This window comes from Larus michahellis, chromosome 1, assembly GCF_964199755.1.
Source record: "Larus michahellis chromosome 1, bLarMic1.1, whole genome shotgun sequence".
In the NCBI taxonomy this organism is placed as follows: Eukaryota; Metazoa; Chordata; class Aves; order Charadriiformes; family Laridae; genus Larus; species Larus michahellis.
Genome location: NC_133896.1, coordinates 57066229 through 57086131, shown reverse-complemented (window position 1 = coordinate 57086131; position 19903 = coordinate 57066229). Strand labels below are relative to the sequence as shown.

At 51.4% G+C, this 19903-nt stretch overlaps 2 protein-coding genes across 3 annotated transcripts; one reads left to right on the top strand and one right to left on the bottom strand.

Annotated features, from left to right (window-relative positions):
- Nucleotides 1–1054: 1054 nt before the first annotated feature.
- LOC141737755 (arf-GAP with dual PH domain-containing protein 1-like) lies at nt 1055–9554 on the bottom strand. 2 transcript variants are annotated; one of them, XM_074572715.1, is made up of 12 exons: nt 9508–9554; nt 9213–9369; nt 8090–8220; nt 7103–7194; nt 6931–7013; nt 6083–6195; nt 5182–5328; nt 4668–4751; nt 4263–4325; nt 3675–3746; nt 2944–3175; nt 1055–2856 (listed from the first exon to the last, which is right to left on the bottom strand). In XM_074572715.1, the coding sequence occupies exons 2-12, from the start codon at nt 9304–9306 to the stop codon at nt 2828–2830; spliced, it is 1140 nt and encodes a 379-aa protein (XP_074428816.1). In that variant the 5' UTR covers nt 9307–9369; nt 9508–9554; the 3' UTR covers nt 1055–2827. The 2 variants fall into 2 exon arrangements, with proteins under 2 accessions (XP_074428816.1, XP_074428817.1); XM_074572716.1 differs by lacking the exon at nt 9508–9554 and having other exon boundaries at nt 9213–9414.
- A 1023-nt stretch (nt 9555–10577) lies between these two features.
- Nucleotides 10578–14333, top strand: NOL12 (nucleolar protein 12). The gene is made up of 6 exons (XM_074579438.1): nt 10578–10841; nt 10946–11051; nt 11255–11303; nt 11813–11955; nt 12946–13046; nt 13706–14333. Exons 1-6 carry the CDS (start codon nt 10762–10764, stop codon nt 13872–13874), a joined length of 648 nt encoding a protein of 215 aa, XP_074435539.1. The 5' UTR covers nt 10578–10761; the 3' UTR covers nt 13875–14333.
- The last annotated feature ends 5570 nt before the right edge of the window (nt 14334–19903 follow it).

The window sequence follows — 19903 nt, the reverse complement described above, 5'->3', positions numbered from 1 at the left end:
CCCATTTCCCCTTGCACAGTATTCATCATTTGAAAGAGGAGATAAAAAAAAAAAAGACAAAACTCCCTAATATGGTGGAGGGGGAAGCATCGCACCATGGCTTTAGAAGGGAGACAAGGGCCAGCCCTGAAAATGCAATAGGCAGGGAGCTGCCGCAGTGCTGTCCTTGGCCCTTAGCCAAGCGAGGCTGAGAGGGCCTGTCCCCCATTCCTTTCCAAGGATATCAGTAACCTTTGAGGTGTAGGCAACGGATGTAGACCCCAGTTTTGCAAGCAAGCCCACAAGATACTAGGACGTCTCACATTTACTATGACCTGGCTCTATTCCACCCTTGTCCCTCAGTCAGCGGCAAGCTTCTAGAGCCCCAAAGGGCTGGATATTTTAGACCCACTCTTTCCCCCCTCTCCCCACAGAGCATCCTCCTCCTCTAAGTCTTCCTCCTCCTTCACTCAAACCCCCAAGGTCTGCTGCCTCACCTCAGAGCAGGGAGCAGAAGTGTGTTAGGTAGGCATCGTTGCCTTCTAGTGGGACATCACTGCATGACACCCATGCCCCCAGACTTCTGCGCCCAACGCTACCCTGCTCTTCGCCCACATCTGAGCTTCATTCGTCACAGGGAAGAGACACAGTGGCGCAGAATTCTCAGAGCAGAGCCATTACCAAACACACCCTGCTGTTAGTTCTCAGGGGTTTTTGGGCAGCTCCAGCCACGCTCTTTTGCATTCTCAGTGTATTTGGCTTCATTGTGGCCGAGTTAAATGCCTCCACTCATCTCCAGCAGCAATAACTCGGCAGCAAACAGGAGAAGGGAGCATCCCACCCGTACTGCCCTCACTGCAGGAGGACCCAAGCACCTTCCCGAGCAATGTGCTGCATGCAACAGCAACAGCTTCAGCATGGCAGTGCCACAGGAGTGGGCGTATGGCACATACAGCATTGATGGAGGGAACTTCAGAGTTCAGAGATAACCTCTGGGTTATCGGTATGAAATCTTAGCACGGCTGGATCACGCTCTCTACTCTTCTTCCCAGAGAACTGAATGTGCAGGTTGTTTGGGTGGGGCTTGAGCTATTTTTTAATTGACTGCCCATTTTCACATTGTCAGAACCGAAAGGCACTTCATTTTGGAACACAAGCTTTGCAATGGCCTTCAGTTTTTAGGACAGTCACGCTCCAAACTGGGAGAGATCAGCAAACTGCAGTGAAAATGTACTTTTGGGTGGAAAGCTCCATTGTGCCATGGCAGCAGGATGAGTGATGCTGCTTCTCGTCCCAGAAGCTGATGCTCCCAAAAGGTTGTGGTGGTCTCAGCATGGAGAGGGGTCCCCAGTGGAGGACGATGACTTTGCTTTTTTGGCTCTGATGGGAAGATTCATAGTCCACGTATCCCAGGAAATGCCATGAATAGCTGTGTATCCTTACTCTGATTGTCTGTGCTTTTTTTCAAGAAACAACCTCGTGCCTTAGCAGTTAGCAGCTCAGCTCTTTTAGGAAGTTAAAATAAATTACAATGAGATTTTTTTACTCATTTCTTTAGGAGCTAATTAAAATACTGGTTGCCTCATTAATTCCAGTTATCTCCTCTTAACGCACTAGATGCCTACTCTCACACTGCCTGTGTAAAACTGCAGACACATCAGATTATACAGTCATCAGCAGAACTCAGCTGGTCCTTCCAGCATGTGAAACACAGCTCTTCCAAGAGAGCTTTGATCTTTTAGATATGAATCATGTGTTGATTTAGTGGTTAGAGCTAACTGTTACTAGAAGGACACGAACATACGGGCTTCCTACTACTGCATAAAATTGTATGTGTATGTAATACACAATATATACACATGTAATGTATAGGGCAGAATGAAAGTGCCAGGCCTTCGACATACAGAGAGTGAGGGAGCAGAGATCCATGTGCTACTAACTTCAGACATCAACCCCTACACTCTAGTAAAGTCAATAGAGGGTCCAAAGTCTGCATCAGACACGCCATAGACTGCTCTCTGCTGGACCCAGCCTCTCTCCATTGGTTTGATTAGAGACTCAGATTTGACAGCTTAACTTCAATGGCATGAATATCCCGCACAGTATCTTCCCTAGGGTAGTATTCCACCTCCCACCACTTTTTGTTACGTGCATACACACATTATCCACATACACACAAACGTACACACACATTGGTTTTGAGCAAAACTCTTAACATTCTCTGTAGCAAATGGAGGAAGGTCTATACACAAATGTGGTCCAAAGAAGCTTTCAAGCCCACACACAGCAGGAGGAAACAGGCCTCATATTTAGTTGTTAGATTACATCTTTTAAGTGACCTTTCTCAACTACAGCTCTAACTGATCAAATATCTAGGTGTTTCACATCTCTGTCACCAGCAGAGAAGCCATTTCTTGTCTCTGCTAGTCCAGCAGCCCCTGCAACCCACTGGGGCGTAGCTCCAGGCAGGCAGCTGTTTTCTTGCATAAGGTTGGTGGCTGTCTGCAGCTCCACGCAGGAGTGACACTAGGTCCCATGTCCAACGTAGCAAGTGCTAAGTTTTCAAGGCCCAGTTGACAGGCAAGGCCTGCCAGCATCCAGTCAGATCACAACAATTCAACAGTGACAGTTTGCACTGAGGATTCAGACTCACAAAATCTTGGACTTGAAAGGAAGCAGCTTAATTTGGCCCCCAGAATAAAGTGGACCATCTATGGGGAAAAAAAGTGCTTCAAAGAGTGCTTCAAGAGCACTGTGTTTCTCTGATGTCGATCTCCTCTCCTCTCCTGACAGCCCACCCAACAGGACCAGGTAGAGTCGATTCATAGCGAGGTTCCTGCATGGCTTCCTAGGATTTAAACTTGAAGTAGGCTTCAACTGTAGTGAAGGAAAAAGGTGGTCCATTAGGGCAATACCCTGAAACAGAGTGGCAGGAGAGGAAAGAAATAGGATCCAGGCACTTACTTGCATATTCCTGTGGTGTCATGGCCTGGTTGATGACACTAGTGAAGGCGGTGATCCAGTCCAGCTGGTCAGTCTCTGTCTCACAGGTGAAGAGGTATTCCCGGTCGGGGGTGACAATGGTGAGTCCATAGTGCCAAGAGAAGTTGCCCTGTGTCCCTGAAGGCAATCCCTTCTGGACGCTATAGCCATTCTCTCTGCTGCCCACAAACACCTCACCCTTAGCAAATGCATCCTGCACATCAGGAGGGAAAGAGAGGGGTTTACGGAATGCCAGAAGAACCACGAAATAATAACAGTGCACCTAAGGGCAGAAGGAGAGTGAGTGAGGACCAAGGATGAAGCAGCAAAAAAGATTTGAAGGTGGTCACGAGATTCAGAAGAGCAGGGAGGCTATGCTCAAAGGCATTGGTGGACAGGAAAATTTAAGAGCGTAGATCTCGAGAGGTCTGAGAGAGGAACTGCTGCTCCTGTCTCTCCATGTCACGCCCCATGTCACTCTTCTCCCCATCACCACCTTTACACCGCTGCCCTCCCTGTTCAGATTATCTGCAGGCAGTGAAACAAACATATAAAGCACAGGATGATCTAAGAGGGATATAAAGGGGAAGACCTAGAGTCCGTTCAGAGCAGCTGGGGAACCTGCAAGCCTCCCTTACTGCAGAGCAAAGGCTCTTTGACCCTGCCCTCAGCACTGTTGCCCGCAGCTGCCAGAGGTCAGATCTCCCCCTCACCAAAGGGTCCTTGAAGTACATGAGCCTGCGGTGATCCAGCGTGAACCAGCGCTTCTTAAAAGCCTCTCTCTGCTGTGGAGGGAAGAGGTGACATATGTAAGGGGACAGTGCCCTCTGCCGCGAGACGTGCGAATGGATACCCAAAATTCATCCCCACCACTTGAACCAAGCCCCTGCCTGAACAGCAACCTCCTCCTCACCCTTTCTGAACTGATGAGAGCGGGGATCAGTATCGGGTTTTTCAGTCCCAACTGCTGTCCCCAGCTCTTGGGCTTCTGTGAAGGACCCCAGACTTGAGACAGGAGAAATCTAGACGCTAAATACCTGTAAGGTCACGCACACACAGACACATGCAGAGAGATCTGTTGTTCTGGGAGAAAGCAGGGACTCTGGCTTCATCTACTTTCACATGTGTCCTTCCCCTTCCTTTTATTCTCCCCTCCCTTGGTGCACACACACTGTTCCCACGGGTGTCTAAAGATTCAGGGGGGAATGGGGAAACAGCAGGAGAAAAACGTTGAAGTAGGGAAGTTCAGCGGCTCTCTGTGAGGTCCCTGTTAGATTTTTTTTTCTCCCACGGCAGCTCACCTTGGGACCAGTCTTCTCCATGTATCCTTCCTTCAGGAAGTTTCTTGTCAGACGATTTTTAATCTGACAAAAAGGCAAGAGTAACATTCACTTAGCCATGTTTCTTTGCTATTCCCTTTCACCCCTGACCCTTCTTTCTATTCCCTCAAATTCAGCCACCTTTTCAATTAACGTTTCTGGAACTGCCTAGCCAGGAGTCACTTCTGTCTTCAAAGTGCCCAGAAACAGCAGACAGTGGTTGTTCTCTGGCCATCACAGGCCCTTTTACACACTTTTTCATCCCTCTATCTAAACACTGCAATTTCTACTTCTGTACCCGGGGATCTAATAGTATCTAATGGGCTCTTTTATCACATAACCGAGTACCAGCAGGAGACTCAGCACTGCGCTCTAGTGCTGCCTTACCTCATTATCGCTGGCAATGGGAAATGCTACCTTCAGATAATGGAACTGCACAGAGCGAATGGCATTGAACCAGTCCACTACCTCCTGAGAACGGAAAAGGACAGGACAGAAAGCTTAGCCAGAGCAACAGCGGGCCCTCTGAATTCACCCAATTGCACCCAACCCTGTGTTAACCACAAACACAGCCAGCTCTCCCTGCCCCAGCACCTACAGCATCTCCACACACGCACACAGCCAGCACGGCTGCCCCATGCCCCACATGCACAGGCAGCACATCTGCACATCTACGGCAGCTCCTCCCACACAAACCAACTCAGCCAGTGCTCCTGCCCTGCTCCCTGCAGCAAAACTCTCTCTCACAGACACACAAACACAGAGACAGAACCTCCACCCTGTTACCTACAGCAACTCACACACGCACACCCCATCCTAGCCATGCTTCAGATTATTTAATAGCAGCAGCTTCTCAAATCGCCTAAATTTCTTTGCAGTATTTGATACTAAAGCAAGATACCTTTCCACTTTCATGGTAGACAAATATATTCCGGGTCTTGTTGTCTTTGAGATAGGTGATCTGCAGGCCATTGGGGTTCCCAATCTTCACTGGCTGGAATGTAGCATTGATGACATCTATTTTAACGTTGATTTTGGGTTCTTTGGCCTGAGAACAGAATGGTATTGGTCATGCATGAGCAATCCTAGTGGGAAAGAGACCTGAGCTGACTTAGTGAGGTAAGGCAGGGTGAGAGGCTGTTAAAAGGTAATAACTGCTCCTTCCCAGCAAAACTGTTGCAGCACACGCTCCCTTCACTGGGTGGCGTGCTCAAGCCTGAACAGCGGCCCAGCCCCTCCAATTTAGATTTGAGCTGTGGCTACTATGGAACTGCCAGTGGGACATCTGACTTTACAGCTGAGCCAGTCTAAAGGCTAACCGACCTCAAAAGGAAAGACCCCACTCCTGCTCCTCCCTACTCCAATCCATTCCCTCCCTTGCAACGGTATACTAGCACTTGCCCCATTCATTCCAGGGAGATGAACTAGCAGAAGAGTAGCCCTCCTCAAAACAAACCAAACAACAGGCTTTTGCCGACTTTGCTCACAGTGGAGTGAGGCTGTTTCCAGGGATGGTGCAGGATTACACGACAGGCAAATGGATAGGGATGAAGTGAAAGATCAGCCCTTTTATCAGCAGTGAGGGAAAGGCATAGAGAAGGACAAGGGAAGGACGCATGGAAAATGTCACCCTGACAGTAGGAGAGGGACCCTTCTCCTCAGTGACATGTTTCTGTTATCATCCCTGGCCTGGGGTGAGTAAGGCAACCTCAGAAACATGCGTAGGAAATAGAAACATCTCCATGACCCTACTGCCCTGGGTGGAGTATGCACTGAGGTGGGAGCTGACCACCATAACTCACATCCTGCTTGGTGAAATACTTCAGACATCCCTCTCTCTCAGACAAGAGGAACTTGCGGGGTAAGAACTGTCCGTTGTCTCGGCCTCGCTTCCAGAGGATGCCTTCCTTCACCCCTAGGAGCAGAAAGGCCACTTCTTAGAGCATTCCACAACAGGCACAGTAGACATTAGAGAGCTGCATGCAGCCTGGGGTCCCAGCCACACCTCTGGGATAAAGCATGTGATGGACTATTGCTGAGAACAAACACCTGAGAAGGGGAGGTCTCATCTCTGACTTACAACTGATAGTGGTGTTCCTGGGTTTGCAGCCCAGATAAATGGTCACCAAAAAACATTCCCAGATGCTTCCCACCTCCTAGTCTGGCTCCCACTACTGCGTCTGACAGCCTGAGAGCCGTCTCTCCGGTGAACATCAGAGTCCTGGTCCACACAGACCCTGGCATGGGACCAGAACTCTTCCCACTTGACTCTGCAGGCCCTTGGGCTCCAGCGCCATGTGTCACACAGCACTGGAAGTGACATTTCAAAGACAGCTGCTGTGGTTGGAGGGGGTGGCATGCAGCAGGACAGAAATTCCTTACTGCAGAGGTCTGGCTCCACCAGGACAGCAAATGTCTTTGAAAAATGCCAGCTGGTAATACCAAGCTTGGAAGCAACCCATGGCAGTGCTAACCTACACTGCCCACAATTTAAACTCCCACAAAACAATGCCCTCAAAGGACCAGCTGAGTTCTCAGGAGTACATGCGGGATTTGCAACACTGACACTATGAGCTTTCTCATCATGGTGCTCAAAAGCTTCCAGCGACGGCAACAGGCAGGATATTTTGATGCCGTGCTCTGCTCTTACCATCAGAATATGGCAGCTGTTTTCCCGGCTCGGTGAACTCTTTGCGTTCATATTTGGCCCGTATCCACTGTTCTCTCAGCACTCTGGGGAGAGAGGTGGCAGGTAGCTCAAAAACAAACTAAAGGAACCCAGAACTGCCCCTCCCCCTTTTCTTCTGTATGCAGCAACTTACTGGCAGTCATTGTAGGTTGGCTGGTAATAGTAAATAGGGATGTGAGCTTCGTATGTGGCTTTAGTCACAGCATTTCCATGCTTGGCCAGAAACTGCAGAGTTAGACAGAGAGTTAGCGCCTTCCCTTTCATGCAGACTCATGTTGGGCTTTTTTCTTTCCTGACCCACTACAAGGCTAGATGCACATTGGGCTCTAATGGAGCATTCTCTTTCCTGCCCATTGCAACATCCCAGCAAAGTATGACTACAGAAAGGTGGGTCTCAAAGGTCTTGTCTGCTCTCAGAAGTTACACTGATTGCACCTACATCAAGAGAATGCCATAAATGTCACTTCCGTGGGGCTGGATGCACACACATTCAGTGGATTTGCTGCCATGCCCCGCATCTCCGGAGAGACCAAGTTCAATGACAGCTCTGCAATGCTGTCTGGGAGGACATTCCAAACCTCATCACTCCTCTCCAAAAAGCAGCGAGATCCAGATTATTTTCTTTGGATCTCTGGAAAAATTTTTCAGTCCCCTTAAGATTAACGGGTTGAGGGGGGTGTAACAGGCAGAAGCCAAGTTCCCATAAATGCCATTTTTCTCAAGAGATCACATTATATCTGGAAACTCTTGTCGGAGCATGGATTTGCCCAAGATTTTCCCCTTGGACTGCTGAAACCAAGACGAGACACTGAAGCTGGATGGTGCTAGTGAGCGGGAAATGAATAATCTGGAGAGACAAAGCCCCTGAGCCTTGGCAGGATACATTGCAAGAGCTGTGCATTTGCCATAAAGTAACAGGAGATGGGAAGACACATAAGGCAAGTGCATCATCCCTCTCCCAGTGGGTATCACTTAAGTATCCAGAGCATGAGTAGCAAAGGGACTATGTATCAGATTAAATCTGCAACTATGTGATGGCAAAGGGCTGATTTTCCCAGGACACTTAGTGTATGGCCTAGACCCAACCCACCTGACATGCAAGCGGGGATAAAGGTCTCACCTGCACCTGAGCATCATCCCAGTGGTCCATCTTCAGGGATTTGACTTTGCTGATGCTAGGGATGTTGCGGTGAATTCCCGAGCAGCTGAGGCATATAAAGACACCCAAAGTAGAGGATGCCCAGTCAGGATCTGAGGGTATAAAAAAGGGCATGACTAGAGGTGGTAAATTCCCCTGGAAGACATGCCTCAACTGAGAACATAGTCCAGAGAAACAGAGAGCTGGGTGACCCCAGTTTCATCTGAGCTGGTTAATTAACACCCAAGGTACAGGCGGGAAAAAGCATAGCTATTAGTCCCTCATTTCCCCTGCTTCAACCACCTCATCTGAGTCTCTGTTGACCTGAATGTCGAAAAACTAAGGAGCACTCTGCGAACTCCTTCTGCGTAAAGGGTCACCCAAGATGAAACTGAAACCACCTCTGGGAAAAGACTCCAGGAGCTGCTTAGCACAACACAGCAAACCCCCAGCAGCATTTAGCTCAGGAAGTGGAAAGCAGCCTTGAATACAAAATTCTCCAGAATTTAAGAAGGTAAAAGGTACTAATTAGCCCAGTCTTAATTTGGCTTGGGTGGTACACTCCACATGCCCCTTTTGGGAGTAGTATGATGGCTGCTTTTAGCAGCGCCTATAGGACCTCAAACTGGAGACCCTTTCAAGAGGGCAAGCCTTTCAGTAAAAGAAATCTCTGAGGTGCCTCTGGCAGGTTGTCGGTTCATAGCTGAGTCACAGTGGAGACAATGCCCTCCTGAATCATGCCTTCTTTCTGAAGCAGTTAGGATTTCACCAGGAGCTTTCCTGTCAGGTCCTGACTGGGCATGACCTTGATTTGTATTTGAGATCTGACACAACTGCAACCCACAGCGCTGCAGCTACACCGCCCCCACTCATCTGGCACTACCATGTCCCTGTTCTTCTTCCCACCAGCACTGTGGCAGCATCTCCTTCCTCCTGCCTGGCCAACTCACCTCCAGAGAGAGGAAGCGAATATCCAGAGTAATGCCTCTCTTCCCTCTCTGCCCCAGGCTCCTGGGCAGTCAGATGGCCGCCACCAAACTGCTGCTTGAGACCAGCCCCAGCTCCCTGCTTCTGACTCTTCCTCCAGCAGCCCTCGGGGACTCACCTGGCTTCCCACAGTCTGCGCACAAAGAGTTTTCTGCTCTTCTCCACACCTCCTTCAGGGCCTTCATGCTCCTCTCGTTGCCTCCAGCCATCATGTCCAAATGCTATCCCTCTGGGCAGGGCAGAGCCAGGAGGGCAGCTGCCTGCGCCTTGTGCACCTGTGGGACAACCCTCTTGGTTGGCCAAGGAAGAAGGAACCACCAGAGAGCCAGAAACTCTTGCAGACAAGAGAAAAAACGGGAAGGCAGGAGAAGCTGAAAGGTTAATGGAAGGAGCGTGGAGGCCTGACTGCGCACCTGAGCTGGCTGAGCGCAGGCAGGGACGAAGAGGCTGGAGGCTGAAGTGCACCCAGACTGTGAGTGAGGAGGAGGAGGAGGCCTGGCCCATGGGCGTGGAGGGAAGTGCAGTAATTAACCACAGAACTGGTTTTTCCGCATTTCTACTGGTGAAAGGACAGGCCAGGAAAAGAGCACAAGCAGTGAGAGAGCTGATAAAGGCGAGGCAGCTGTGGACCAGCGGCCACTAGGCAGCGTCAGTACTTGTGGGCTGGTGGGGGTGGCTTTGGCTGCCCCCACAGTGCTTCGGGAGCTTCCACCAAAGTCAGCTGGCCGCCACGCAAACATTACACCCGTTTTTAGGGCGAGGACTGGAGGGCAAGGAAGGTTCAAGAATTCAGCCGAAGTCACTCAAGCCAGCAGCCAAGAACAAAGCAGTCCTGATGCCCCCACCTACTCATGCTGGTACTTCTCTCTACCATCAACTGCAGAAACCATGGCTGTTCTGCGAGGTCCTGCATCTTGGAGACTCAGTGTCAGAGCCGAGACCTGCCCCCGTACTTGCCTCCCTGGGCTAAGGGCAGCGCAGGTGCTACTAACACCTAGCAGCTATGATAGCTTGCCATAAGCTCTCAGACCTTTATTGAAGAAACACAGACGTTAAATATTTGGTGTAACAACCTTTACTTAATAAAATACCCGGAGGAGGGGCAGAGTAGGTCTTGGGGAGAGAGACTGGGTGCTGGGCTGGCAGCACCAGGCAGCACCGTAAGAGCCTTTTTCCAGGAAGGAGTTGAAGAGGAGCCGGAGGCACCCAAGCCTGGAGGAACCCCCTGCCTGCCCCAGGCTGGATGCCACGGTTGACAGCCGACAACAGCAGCTTCTCTCTCCCGGTCCCAGCTTGCGGGGGAAAAAAGCGCAGCTGGAGCGGGTGAGGGGACACACACACAGGTCCCACACACCACTGGGACAGGAGGACCCGACGCCGGCCCCGCAACCAAGACAGTGGCCCTGGTGTGCCCTTCCTCTCACAGCCCACCGCCGGTGATGCTCGGGGTCCACCCCCCGCACCCCGGGGCCGCTCCGCCCTCAGCCCAACAGCGGCTCAGCCGATAAGGGCCGCCCGCTTAGGACTTCGTGAGGAAACCGGATCCCCCCGGTCACCTCCTCCCCGCCAGGCGCGGCCGCACAAAATGGCGGGCGGGGCAGGGGCCGCCCCTCAGGGCCGGCGGCGGCGGAAGGGGCGGGCGGCAGCGGCGGCAGCGTGGTACCGCCATGGGTCGCAAGAAGAAGAAGAAGGGTCCCGGCGGCCGTGAGGGCCGGCTGGTGGTGACTTTTGACGAGGAGAGGCGGAGGTGAGGCCGGGCGGGCCCCGGGGAGGAGGGGAAAGGAGGCATCCCCTGGTCAGGGGGTCGCTAAAAGCCGGGGGGGGCCCCGGTGTCTATGTTGGCGGCGGCAGGGAGTACCTGACCGGCTTCCACAAGCGGAAGGTGGAGCGGAGGAAGGCGGCGCTGGAGGAGATCAAGCGAAAGCTGAAGGAGGAGCAGAGGAAGATGAAGGAGGAGGTACCCACGCACACATCTCCCCCCCGGACCTCCGTGGGAGAAGGGTGCCTCCCCGCTCCCGCCATGGCGGGCGAGGAGTGGGGTAGGCCGCGGGGACCAGGCCGTGGGGCAGGAGGCGTCTTCGGGCTTCCCCTGCCCCGCTTGCAGGGGGACGGGCGGCTGGAGGGGCAGAGGCGCCGCGGTGACCTGTTTCCATCCCTCAGCGGCACCAGGAGTACCTGAAGATGCTGAGCGAGAGGGAGGAGGCGCTGGGTACGTGCTGGCCGGTTGCAGGCGCTGGGCAGTGGGAGCTGGGCACCCGTGGTCTGACACCCTCGGCTGGGTGTTAAGAGCTGGGTCGGGGGTGTTCACACACTGTCCCACAGAGTCAGCTTCTGGCTCTTCTCGTGTCCCCCTGGGAAGCTGGGCAGTGATCTGAGCAGGTGCTCACACACTGCCCCACAATGTCAGTTCCTTGCTCCTCTCATGTTCCCCTGGGATCTGAGCAGTGACCAGTGACCCTTGCAGCCCTCTGGCCCTGGTGGGACAGAGGGTCAGGTAGGTCGTACAGAAAGGAACAAGGAGGAGGACATATCCAAGGTGTTACCTGGTCCCTTCTGCTGGCAGAAGGAGCTTGCCCTTCATGCTTGTGGTGCCCCTCCACTTGTTAACCCTGCATGCAAAGGCTGGGTCTTTCCCCCAAGCATGGCACTGCAGGAAGAAGCAAGCGTATCTTGGAAAAAGTTGGGCACTTTGCAGTGCAGGATTTCTTGTCTCCCCAGATGAGGCTGATGAACTGGAGCACTTGGTGACATCGCGGACAGAGTCTGTGAACATCGACCACCCAAACCACATTGTAACAGTGACCACCATCAGTGACCTGGACCTCTCAGGGGCACGCCAGCTGGGACTGACCACCCCTGTGGTAAAGCCTCTTGCTGCTTCTCTGATTGTATCAGCTGTAAACATTCTTGGGACTGACTAGGTAGGCCTGGTACTCCCTCAGTATGCCCAAAGAGATGTGCAGCTGTCTGGGAGCAGGGATGAAAAGGGAAACTCATAACTTTACATTCCTCCACAACTTATGTTGGTCCTCTAAAGAGGAAGAAATGTCCTATGTGAACAGCTCGCTCCAAACCTCCCTGGAATCCTTTGCTAGTCTCAGCTGACCTTGTTTAAGTGAAAGATACCACAGGGCTGGATGGGGAGAATGTAGTGTTTTAAAAGCAGATACAACACAAGCAGGAAGATTTCAGACTACTGCATGGACTGTCGTCAACCTCCTGTGTCCTGTCCAGGAAAAATTACTGTTAGCATGAGGAGGGATTTTTGTCTCCATGATCCTGTGCTTGGACCACAACAAGGAAACCACTCAGTTCTGGTTATGGTTGCTTTTATTCTCAAAACATATTGTAACTGAGATCTCATCTTTGTTTCGTAGAGATTTTCAGGCACTGGTTGACTTGATCCTTTTGATCTTCATGACTTATAGCTGGATTTGAGCTCTTTGGGGAAATGCCTGTGTTTGGCAGTTAGCCTTTTACATTCTAAGGTCCTCTTTAAGTGGCCTTTCTGATTAGAAGATGTTTTAATAGTAATGTAAGAAAAAAGCTGAAACCTTTAATTCATAGTTAAGGCTTCAGTAGCATGGCCATTAAGATCATGCTGAAGTTTTTGGATCTTAGGGTGGATTACTGTAGACTTCTCATTGGTTGTCCCTTTCTGAGGGGCTGCGATAAGAAACCTTGAGATTTGGACAGCTAGGGATGTGGAGAATTAAAAAGGCTTCATCCATGACTAGATGGGTCACAAAAGAGGATGAAACCAAGAAGGCAGCAGAAACACCAGAATCACAAGACTACCTGTTTTAATGTGTCTATAGGGATTTTTTTTATCTTTTGCCTCCCTCTTTAAGGGAAAAAGTGATGGATCAGAAGAAGAGAAAGGGGAAGAAGTGGTGAACAAGCCTGTAAGAACAATGCCAAAGAAGTCCAGAAACCCCTTTCTGTCTGAAAAGTATGTATAAATTCATTCACCTCTTTGCTGTTAAGCTCTAGAAGCTGATCAGGAGGATCTTGGGTTCCCAGATCCACCATGTGGTTGCAGGGAGGGGATGCTGTGCTGCCTGGGTGACGGTGGGCAGGAGCCAGCAGAGGGCACTGGCAGAGCACAAGCCTGCCCCAAATGCTCCGTTCTCATCGCATTGATCCCTGGTGACAGCTGGAGGAGGAGGACCTGGTGCTGGGCGGGCTTTGTACTGAACTGTTTGCCTAGTCCTTCTTGGCAGATATTGCAAGGAAGGATGTATTGCAGGGTGCAGAGTTTGTCTCTAGGATGAAGGTCAAAAGACCCTAAAGCTTAAAGCTTTGGCATTCCCTACATTTTTCAGTATCTAGGATTTGCAGCTGCTTTGAGGGTACAGAGAATTGCTTAACTCCGTGGAGATGGGACAGCCCGCTGCTCAAAATTCATTTTGGTTGTTACTGCTCATTGTAGATTTGCAAGTTTTCTGCCCCCTGTCAGGATGATGCCCGGCACAGTGGCGTTCCTGTGGCTTGCTGCAGTGGGCGTACGTTCCTGGTGGGCCACACAGGGCTCTTCTCCTGTTGCTGTGGTGTCACCTTGTTCCTGCAGACTTTGGTCCTCAAACACTTCTCTCTTCCTGCCCTGCACAGGATCTCTTCTCTTACTGCCACGCTGCACATGCATAGCCAGAAAAAGAAAGGAAAGCGACCCCAACGTGGGCAAGGCCCACGCAAGAAAACACAGAAATCCAGCACGGGGCGAACCACTAAGACTCAGCGACGGAGGCTGACAGGAAAGATGGGCCGTGACCAAGATTAATGGAGAAAACTAGTGCTTGGACCAGCAGCTGGGACAGCACTCCATATCTGGACTGCAGCTCTTTGGGACCTCTTCACTGTGGGCAAGGGCCTTGTTCACTTGGCTCTCTGACCAGCAGTGAGCGTGGTTCAGCCATTCTCTCACCTCCTGAGCACTGGCCAGGATCACTAGACGCTCTATCCGTTTATTTCTGCGGTGATCTCCAACTAAGTGTCTGTGTGCCACGGACTCTCTTAAAAACTTCTGCTGGGGATGGGATTCTCTATTCAATGTAATCCTTCTGTTCTTGGGCCTCCCCTTCCAGAGCTGATACTTGGCTTTATCAAAGGAGAGGATCTGGGGCTGAGTGCGACAGGCATGTCATCAGGGCAATTTGTGTGACTAGGAAGAGCTCTGCTTCCACTCGTCCATCAGTGCCCGCGTATCTCTGCTGTGCAGTAAATCCCTTTTCTGTGGAGACATGGCGTCATCTTGTTTCATGTGTTTCTTCTCCAGTGCCACACCTGAATGCCGGGGTACTTTTTGTCTGGTACCTGTTGCGGGTGAAATTTGGTAACTTTGTGAATAAATCTTTATGAAGTCATTTTGCTAAGAAAAAAAAAAACCAACACATTTGTGACTTATTTGAAGCATAACAGCAACTGTGCTAATGCCAGTACCAGCTGGGAAGAGGGGAGATGATTCCTGTTGCTTAAAGGATATTGAAATCTGCTGGTGCTTAGAAAAGGGAATAGCTAGGAGCTATTTCTGTGGTAACACAGAACCAGCCAGAGCAGGAATGGCTCATTCCATTGTCTGCTGAATGTGCCGATGTTAATTGTGATAGCTCAGAGGAGTACAAAATGCCCTAATGCCCTTGCTTGCATGTGTGTGGCCCTTTCTGGGATGGGAGCGGCAGAGGCTGCCCTTTACCTCAGGGCTGCTGCAGTCATCAGCAGTTAATTGCCTTTCTTCTTGGGACCTCTGTATATGTTTCTTTAGCATGGATGCCTTCAGTGGAGTGGGAAGGTTTGCATGGTTGAGGAGTGCTGGTGGCTAAACTGGCAGTGAATCCTCTGAGGAGGAGAGAGAGCCTAAGGCGGCGTGCTGGGCTCTGTCCTCCAGTATCTGTAGGAGATGGTGGCTGTTCAGCCTCTGGCAGCCAGGCCCCCTCCCTTGCCACATGTCTACTGGTGAAGAAATGACAAAGGGAGAACAGGCCTGTGTGGCCAAAACCCACACCAGAAAATTGGCAACCCCGCAATGGGCAAGTGTGTAGATTCCTCATGCCAAAAATGGGAGGGGGAAGAGTAAACCAGTGCCTGAGGCTTTGTGGAGGAACATCAGAGCAAAGCTGATGGCCACCAGCTGCTAAAGCTAAGGGCACCAGCCTGATGCATATCTCACTGTTTCTTGGAGCGTGCGCATGCAAACACACAGAAATTCTTCAGAGCGTGTTGGGGAGGGATGTTTGATCTCAACACTGAGAGCAGCTACACAATTTCTGCTAGAGCGTGTTCCTTTGGAGGGAGCTGTGTGACACATGCTAGTGGTGAGGAGCGGGGGTCCTTTTGCACCTCCCTTTCTCCTCCAGAGAAGGTAAATGGCAGGGAAGTGGATACTGTTACCCCCGTACTACCAGTGCCTTGTGTGCTTGGACTCTGAGTCCCACCCTGAGCTGAGACCTGGCACTCTCAAGCATAAAATCTTAGTAACACTGTCCACATCATGAAAGTGTGTCTGGTTTCCTCACTCCAAAAAAGCCTTGGTGATCTTCTGTTGCGCTGCCTTAAAGGCCACTCCAGAAAGCTCACAGGGTTTAATGCATGACCTTGCCCGTCTTCCTGTCTCAACTTGGGGTGGTGGGTGTTTCAGAGCTGCAGAAGCACAACTTGGTGGCAAGGCCAAAAGTCACATCCAAAGCATCCAAGTGGTGCCATGTGCAGAGCACAAATTGTTTTTTCTTCTGGTTTGGGAGTTCCATGCTCTAGAGCTGTTCTGCGGTGGTTGGGTTTGAAGGGGATGTAGGAGGGAAGGAGAGGGAAGTTCTGTTTAGAGTGGTGCACCACACCAAGGGGATTGTGGCTCAAAGCTGGAGGACAGTGTGTGACACCTTTGGTCTGGGTGGCAGGTGACTTGTGCTTGCCCCAGCCCCAGGAGTTTGCTCTGGAGCTGGAACGGCTGCTGTTAAGGAAATGTACAGTTCATGTGTTTGTGAAATTGCTCAAGTGTGGAGTGTGAGCTGTGGGTTGGGTTGCCTTCTCCAGCCTATAGACAGCCTGGCATGGTGGCTGGGACAGTGCTGGATTACCTTTTTATAATCCTGCTGGGATGTTAAGAGTGACCTCATTAGCTCTTTAGTGTTTCATAGAATCATGGAATGGTTTGGGTTGGAAGGGACCTTAAAGATCATCTAGTTCCAACCCCCCTGCCATGGGCAGGGACACCTCCCATCAGACCAGGCTGCTCAAAGCCCCATCCAGCCTGGCCTTGAACACTTCCAGGGATGGGGCATCCACAACTTCTCTGGGCAACCTGTTCCAGTGTCTCACCACTCTCACAGTAAAGAATTTCTTCCTAATATCTAATCTAAATCTCTCCTCTTTCAGCTTAAAACCGTTGCCCCTCGTCCTGTCACTAGACTCCCTCATAAAGAGTCCCTCCCCATCTCTCCTGTAGGCCCTGTTTGTTATTTTGCTGCCAAGTGATTTAGAATAATCTCTTTTTTTAGTTTGTTTCCCTGGCCCTAATAACTTCTGAGCCTTTCTCAAGTGTCAGCTGAAATCTGCAACGGCCTCTGCTGTGCTCCAAAGACTTCCAGTTCCTGCTGGAAGTTGTGTTTTCACATTAAAAACAAAAAAATAAAAAAGCATATGGAAAAACTGAGAACAGAACTGTTAAACCCTATAGGGTGTTAACCATCAGGATTGTTGGCTGCACTATTGATTTCTCTGTCTGATCGATTAAAGCTTTATGTTGTAATATAAATTACTGACTCAGCCCTAGCCTGCTGTCTTTGTTACTCACGGGGTGTGCAGTCGGGCTACCCCAGGATATATTGAATCAAGGATATGAGCTCCCAGACACAAGTTAGTGCGTTAAGCACTTGCCAGACACATCACAGTTCATACCAGGCCGTGGCTTAAAATTTTTCTGGTTCGCTGCTTCCCCTCGTTTTCAAGATGGATTTGAGCATTTTTGGTGTTTGGGTTTTTTTCTCTCCCCCTGGCTGCTCACAAACAAGTTCCAGCTGTTCAGGAGGAAGCCGCTTCGGAGTAGAAAGTACCTGCAAAAATCAAGGTGCTGGCGCGGCTGCTGCTCTGAGAAGGAAAAGCGGAGACCAGCCGCTCCCCCTCTGCTCCCCCTTTCCGCGGCCTGTGGGGGGGCTTCCCACGCTTGGCTCCACAGCGAGGCCACCTCGGCCACCTGCGCCTTCCTCCTGCTCGCCTCGCCTGCCCGAGGGCTCGCAAGGGAGAGAGATGCGAGGCTTCTTGACGTGGGCTGCCACGCTGGGGTTTTCCATGCATGATGGCTTTCGCTGGCTAGACTGCAATTCCGCACATGTGCGCGCCCAGAAATGTAATTGGGATTACAGAGGATCAAAACCAGACCGGGAGCCCGAAAGGTCAGACATTTTGGTGGGGGGGCGGAAATAGGAGCGTGGTGCAAAGGAGACATAGCTGCAGCGGGTCCATGAGTGGTGTGGTAATCCGTAAACCGTATTTATCGCACTGCAGCAGTGTATCAAGCTCAAGGCTGTTCCCAGTACGGTCCCACTGCTTGTTCCAGCAGTGTATTCCAGAAATGAACCAGGGGGAAAAATGTTACTGGTAGAGCGACAAGAACTGTTGGGAACTAAGAGAGCTGAATAACTGAGGTTTGCTGGGAAAGACAGGTTTGAAGAGAGGATTGCAAACTGACTTCAGTGGGTAAACAAAAAGTGAATTTAAACTTATTTTAACGCTCCCCAGGAGTGGGAAGAGGAGGAGGATGAGTTGTAGCAGGAGCAATGGAGGACAGATGTTAAGCACGTTTCACCAGGAACAGCGATGCTCAGGCAGGGCTCGTGCTGGGCAGGTAAAAGCCCAGGCGAGACAAACCTCTCTGGGGCATGCTGCGGGTAGGGATGGCCTCCGGTTGGAGCCCTGCTGGGGACACGGTGACATTGGGCTGTCTCAGCGCTTGCAGATGAGTCCGCTGCTGAGGGTTCAAGTTAATTAATTCCTGGGGTGACGCGCGCGGCGGGAGCGCTGGGGCAGACCCTCGGCAGGCGGTGAGGGGATCCCGGGGGGGAAGGACAGGGAAGAGGCCCAGGTATGCGGGGGGCAAGGCGGGGGGGATGAGCCGCTGCCCGCTGTCCCCTCCCCAGCCCCGGGGCCACCAACACCGGCCTGGCCCGGCCGGATCGATCGCCCGCCGGCTGATACCGGCACGTGGGTGCCATAGCCTCGCGCCTCCGCCAGCCACTCAGAGGGCGGTATTCAAATTACTGCTGGGTGGCAGCCAATGGGAGAGGAAGGGGCGGGGGCTGGCTGCCCGCAGTTCCCACGGCCAGCTTCATTGAGTGGGGAGCTCGGCGGGCGGCGAGGTGCTGGGAGCCATAGGGAAGCTGAGGTACTGGGTGTACTGGGAGGCACTGGGAGCACTGGGCATGGCTGGCTGGCTGGCTGGCTGGCTGTATGTATGTATGTATGTATGAATGCATGTATGTATGTACGTATGTATGCGTGCATGCGTGCGTGCATGCATGCCAGAGGCCCTGGGGATCACAGCGTTATCCTGGCAGTAGGCCCCCAGGGATGTGGGGAGCAATGATTTGTCCATCAGGCAGTGGGGTGCCATGGGCTGCAGCCACAGGTGGCACTCTGTGGGTAGGGGTGGGCAGCGATGTTGGGGTGTTTTTTACTGTGTCCCTGGCAGGTGAGTGCTTAGGCTCTTGTCTGGCTTTTGGCATGAAAGAGTCAAGAAAATGTGCCCCAATGTGAGGATGGAGGATGCATGGTTGGCACTAGTGCAACTTAGCAATACAGCATATTGCAAATGAGTGCACTGACAAACAAAAATTATAGCTTGGTTTTGGCATTGACAGTTGGCCCTGGTTGTTTTGAGGAGCAGCCATAGCCTTGATCAGCTGCTGTGGCTCAAGTGTCCATGTTTAGGGGAGCAGTGGCATATTCCCTGGGGAGCAGTGGCATATTCACATCAGGGATACTGGGCTCATCCCACACTGATTTCCTGTCCTTCTGTTGGTGCCTCCTCCAGATGAATTAAGTGGAGTCCTCCCAGCACAGATCACATCCTCAGATCCAAGGACTTGCTTTCAAACCCCAAGGAACAGAGGAGCTGATGGTGGGCAGGATGCTTGCAGAAAGCCAGGACAGAAGTGTGGAGCCCAGCTGTTGTGCTAGCAATGCCTGTTGCCTTTCAGTTTTGCAATCAACTGTCCTACAGGTCTCAGAAATTTTGGTGGGATCAACAAGTTTAGGAAAACTCTCAGTGGGTTTCCAAATTTCCTAAGCTTTATAAGCAACATGGTCAAGAAGAAAGGTTTCCTTTTTATGCCTTTTAAGAGAGTTTGAAGGAAGAAAACTTCCATCAAACAAAATAGCAGGATGCTATCCCTCTGTTCACAGGGACTCACAAACTGGGGCAGTGTCAGCAGTCATTCGAGGGTGCAGTGCAGTGCCCCCTTCTAAAAGAGGTCTCTGCCAGAGCATACCCTTTTATTATCTATAATTACATGGATCATACTGATGGCTTTGCACCTGGATGCCCTTTGATTCCAGTATTGCCAGCTGAGAGCAGCAAACTTCAGTCTGGGAATAACATTCCTGCTTCCACAGGAGCCTGAGGCTGGGGAACTAAAAGCTCTGGGCTGCTGCTGTTCCTTCCTCCTTTTCGTTCTGACTGCCCGCTGCCAGCAGCCTGTCAGCCAAAGAGCTTTGTCCCTGCTGTGGACAATGTCTGGTTCGGTAGATGATGTTCCCTGCATGAACTTTGAAGCCAACATATTTGCAAAGAGCCTGTGCCAGCACTGTTTCCGAGCCGCA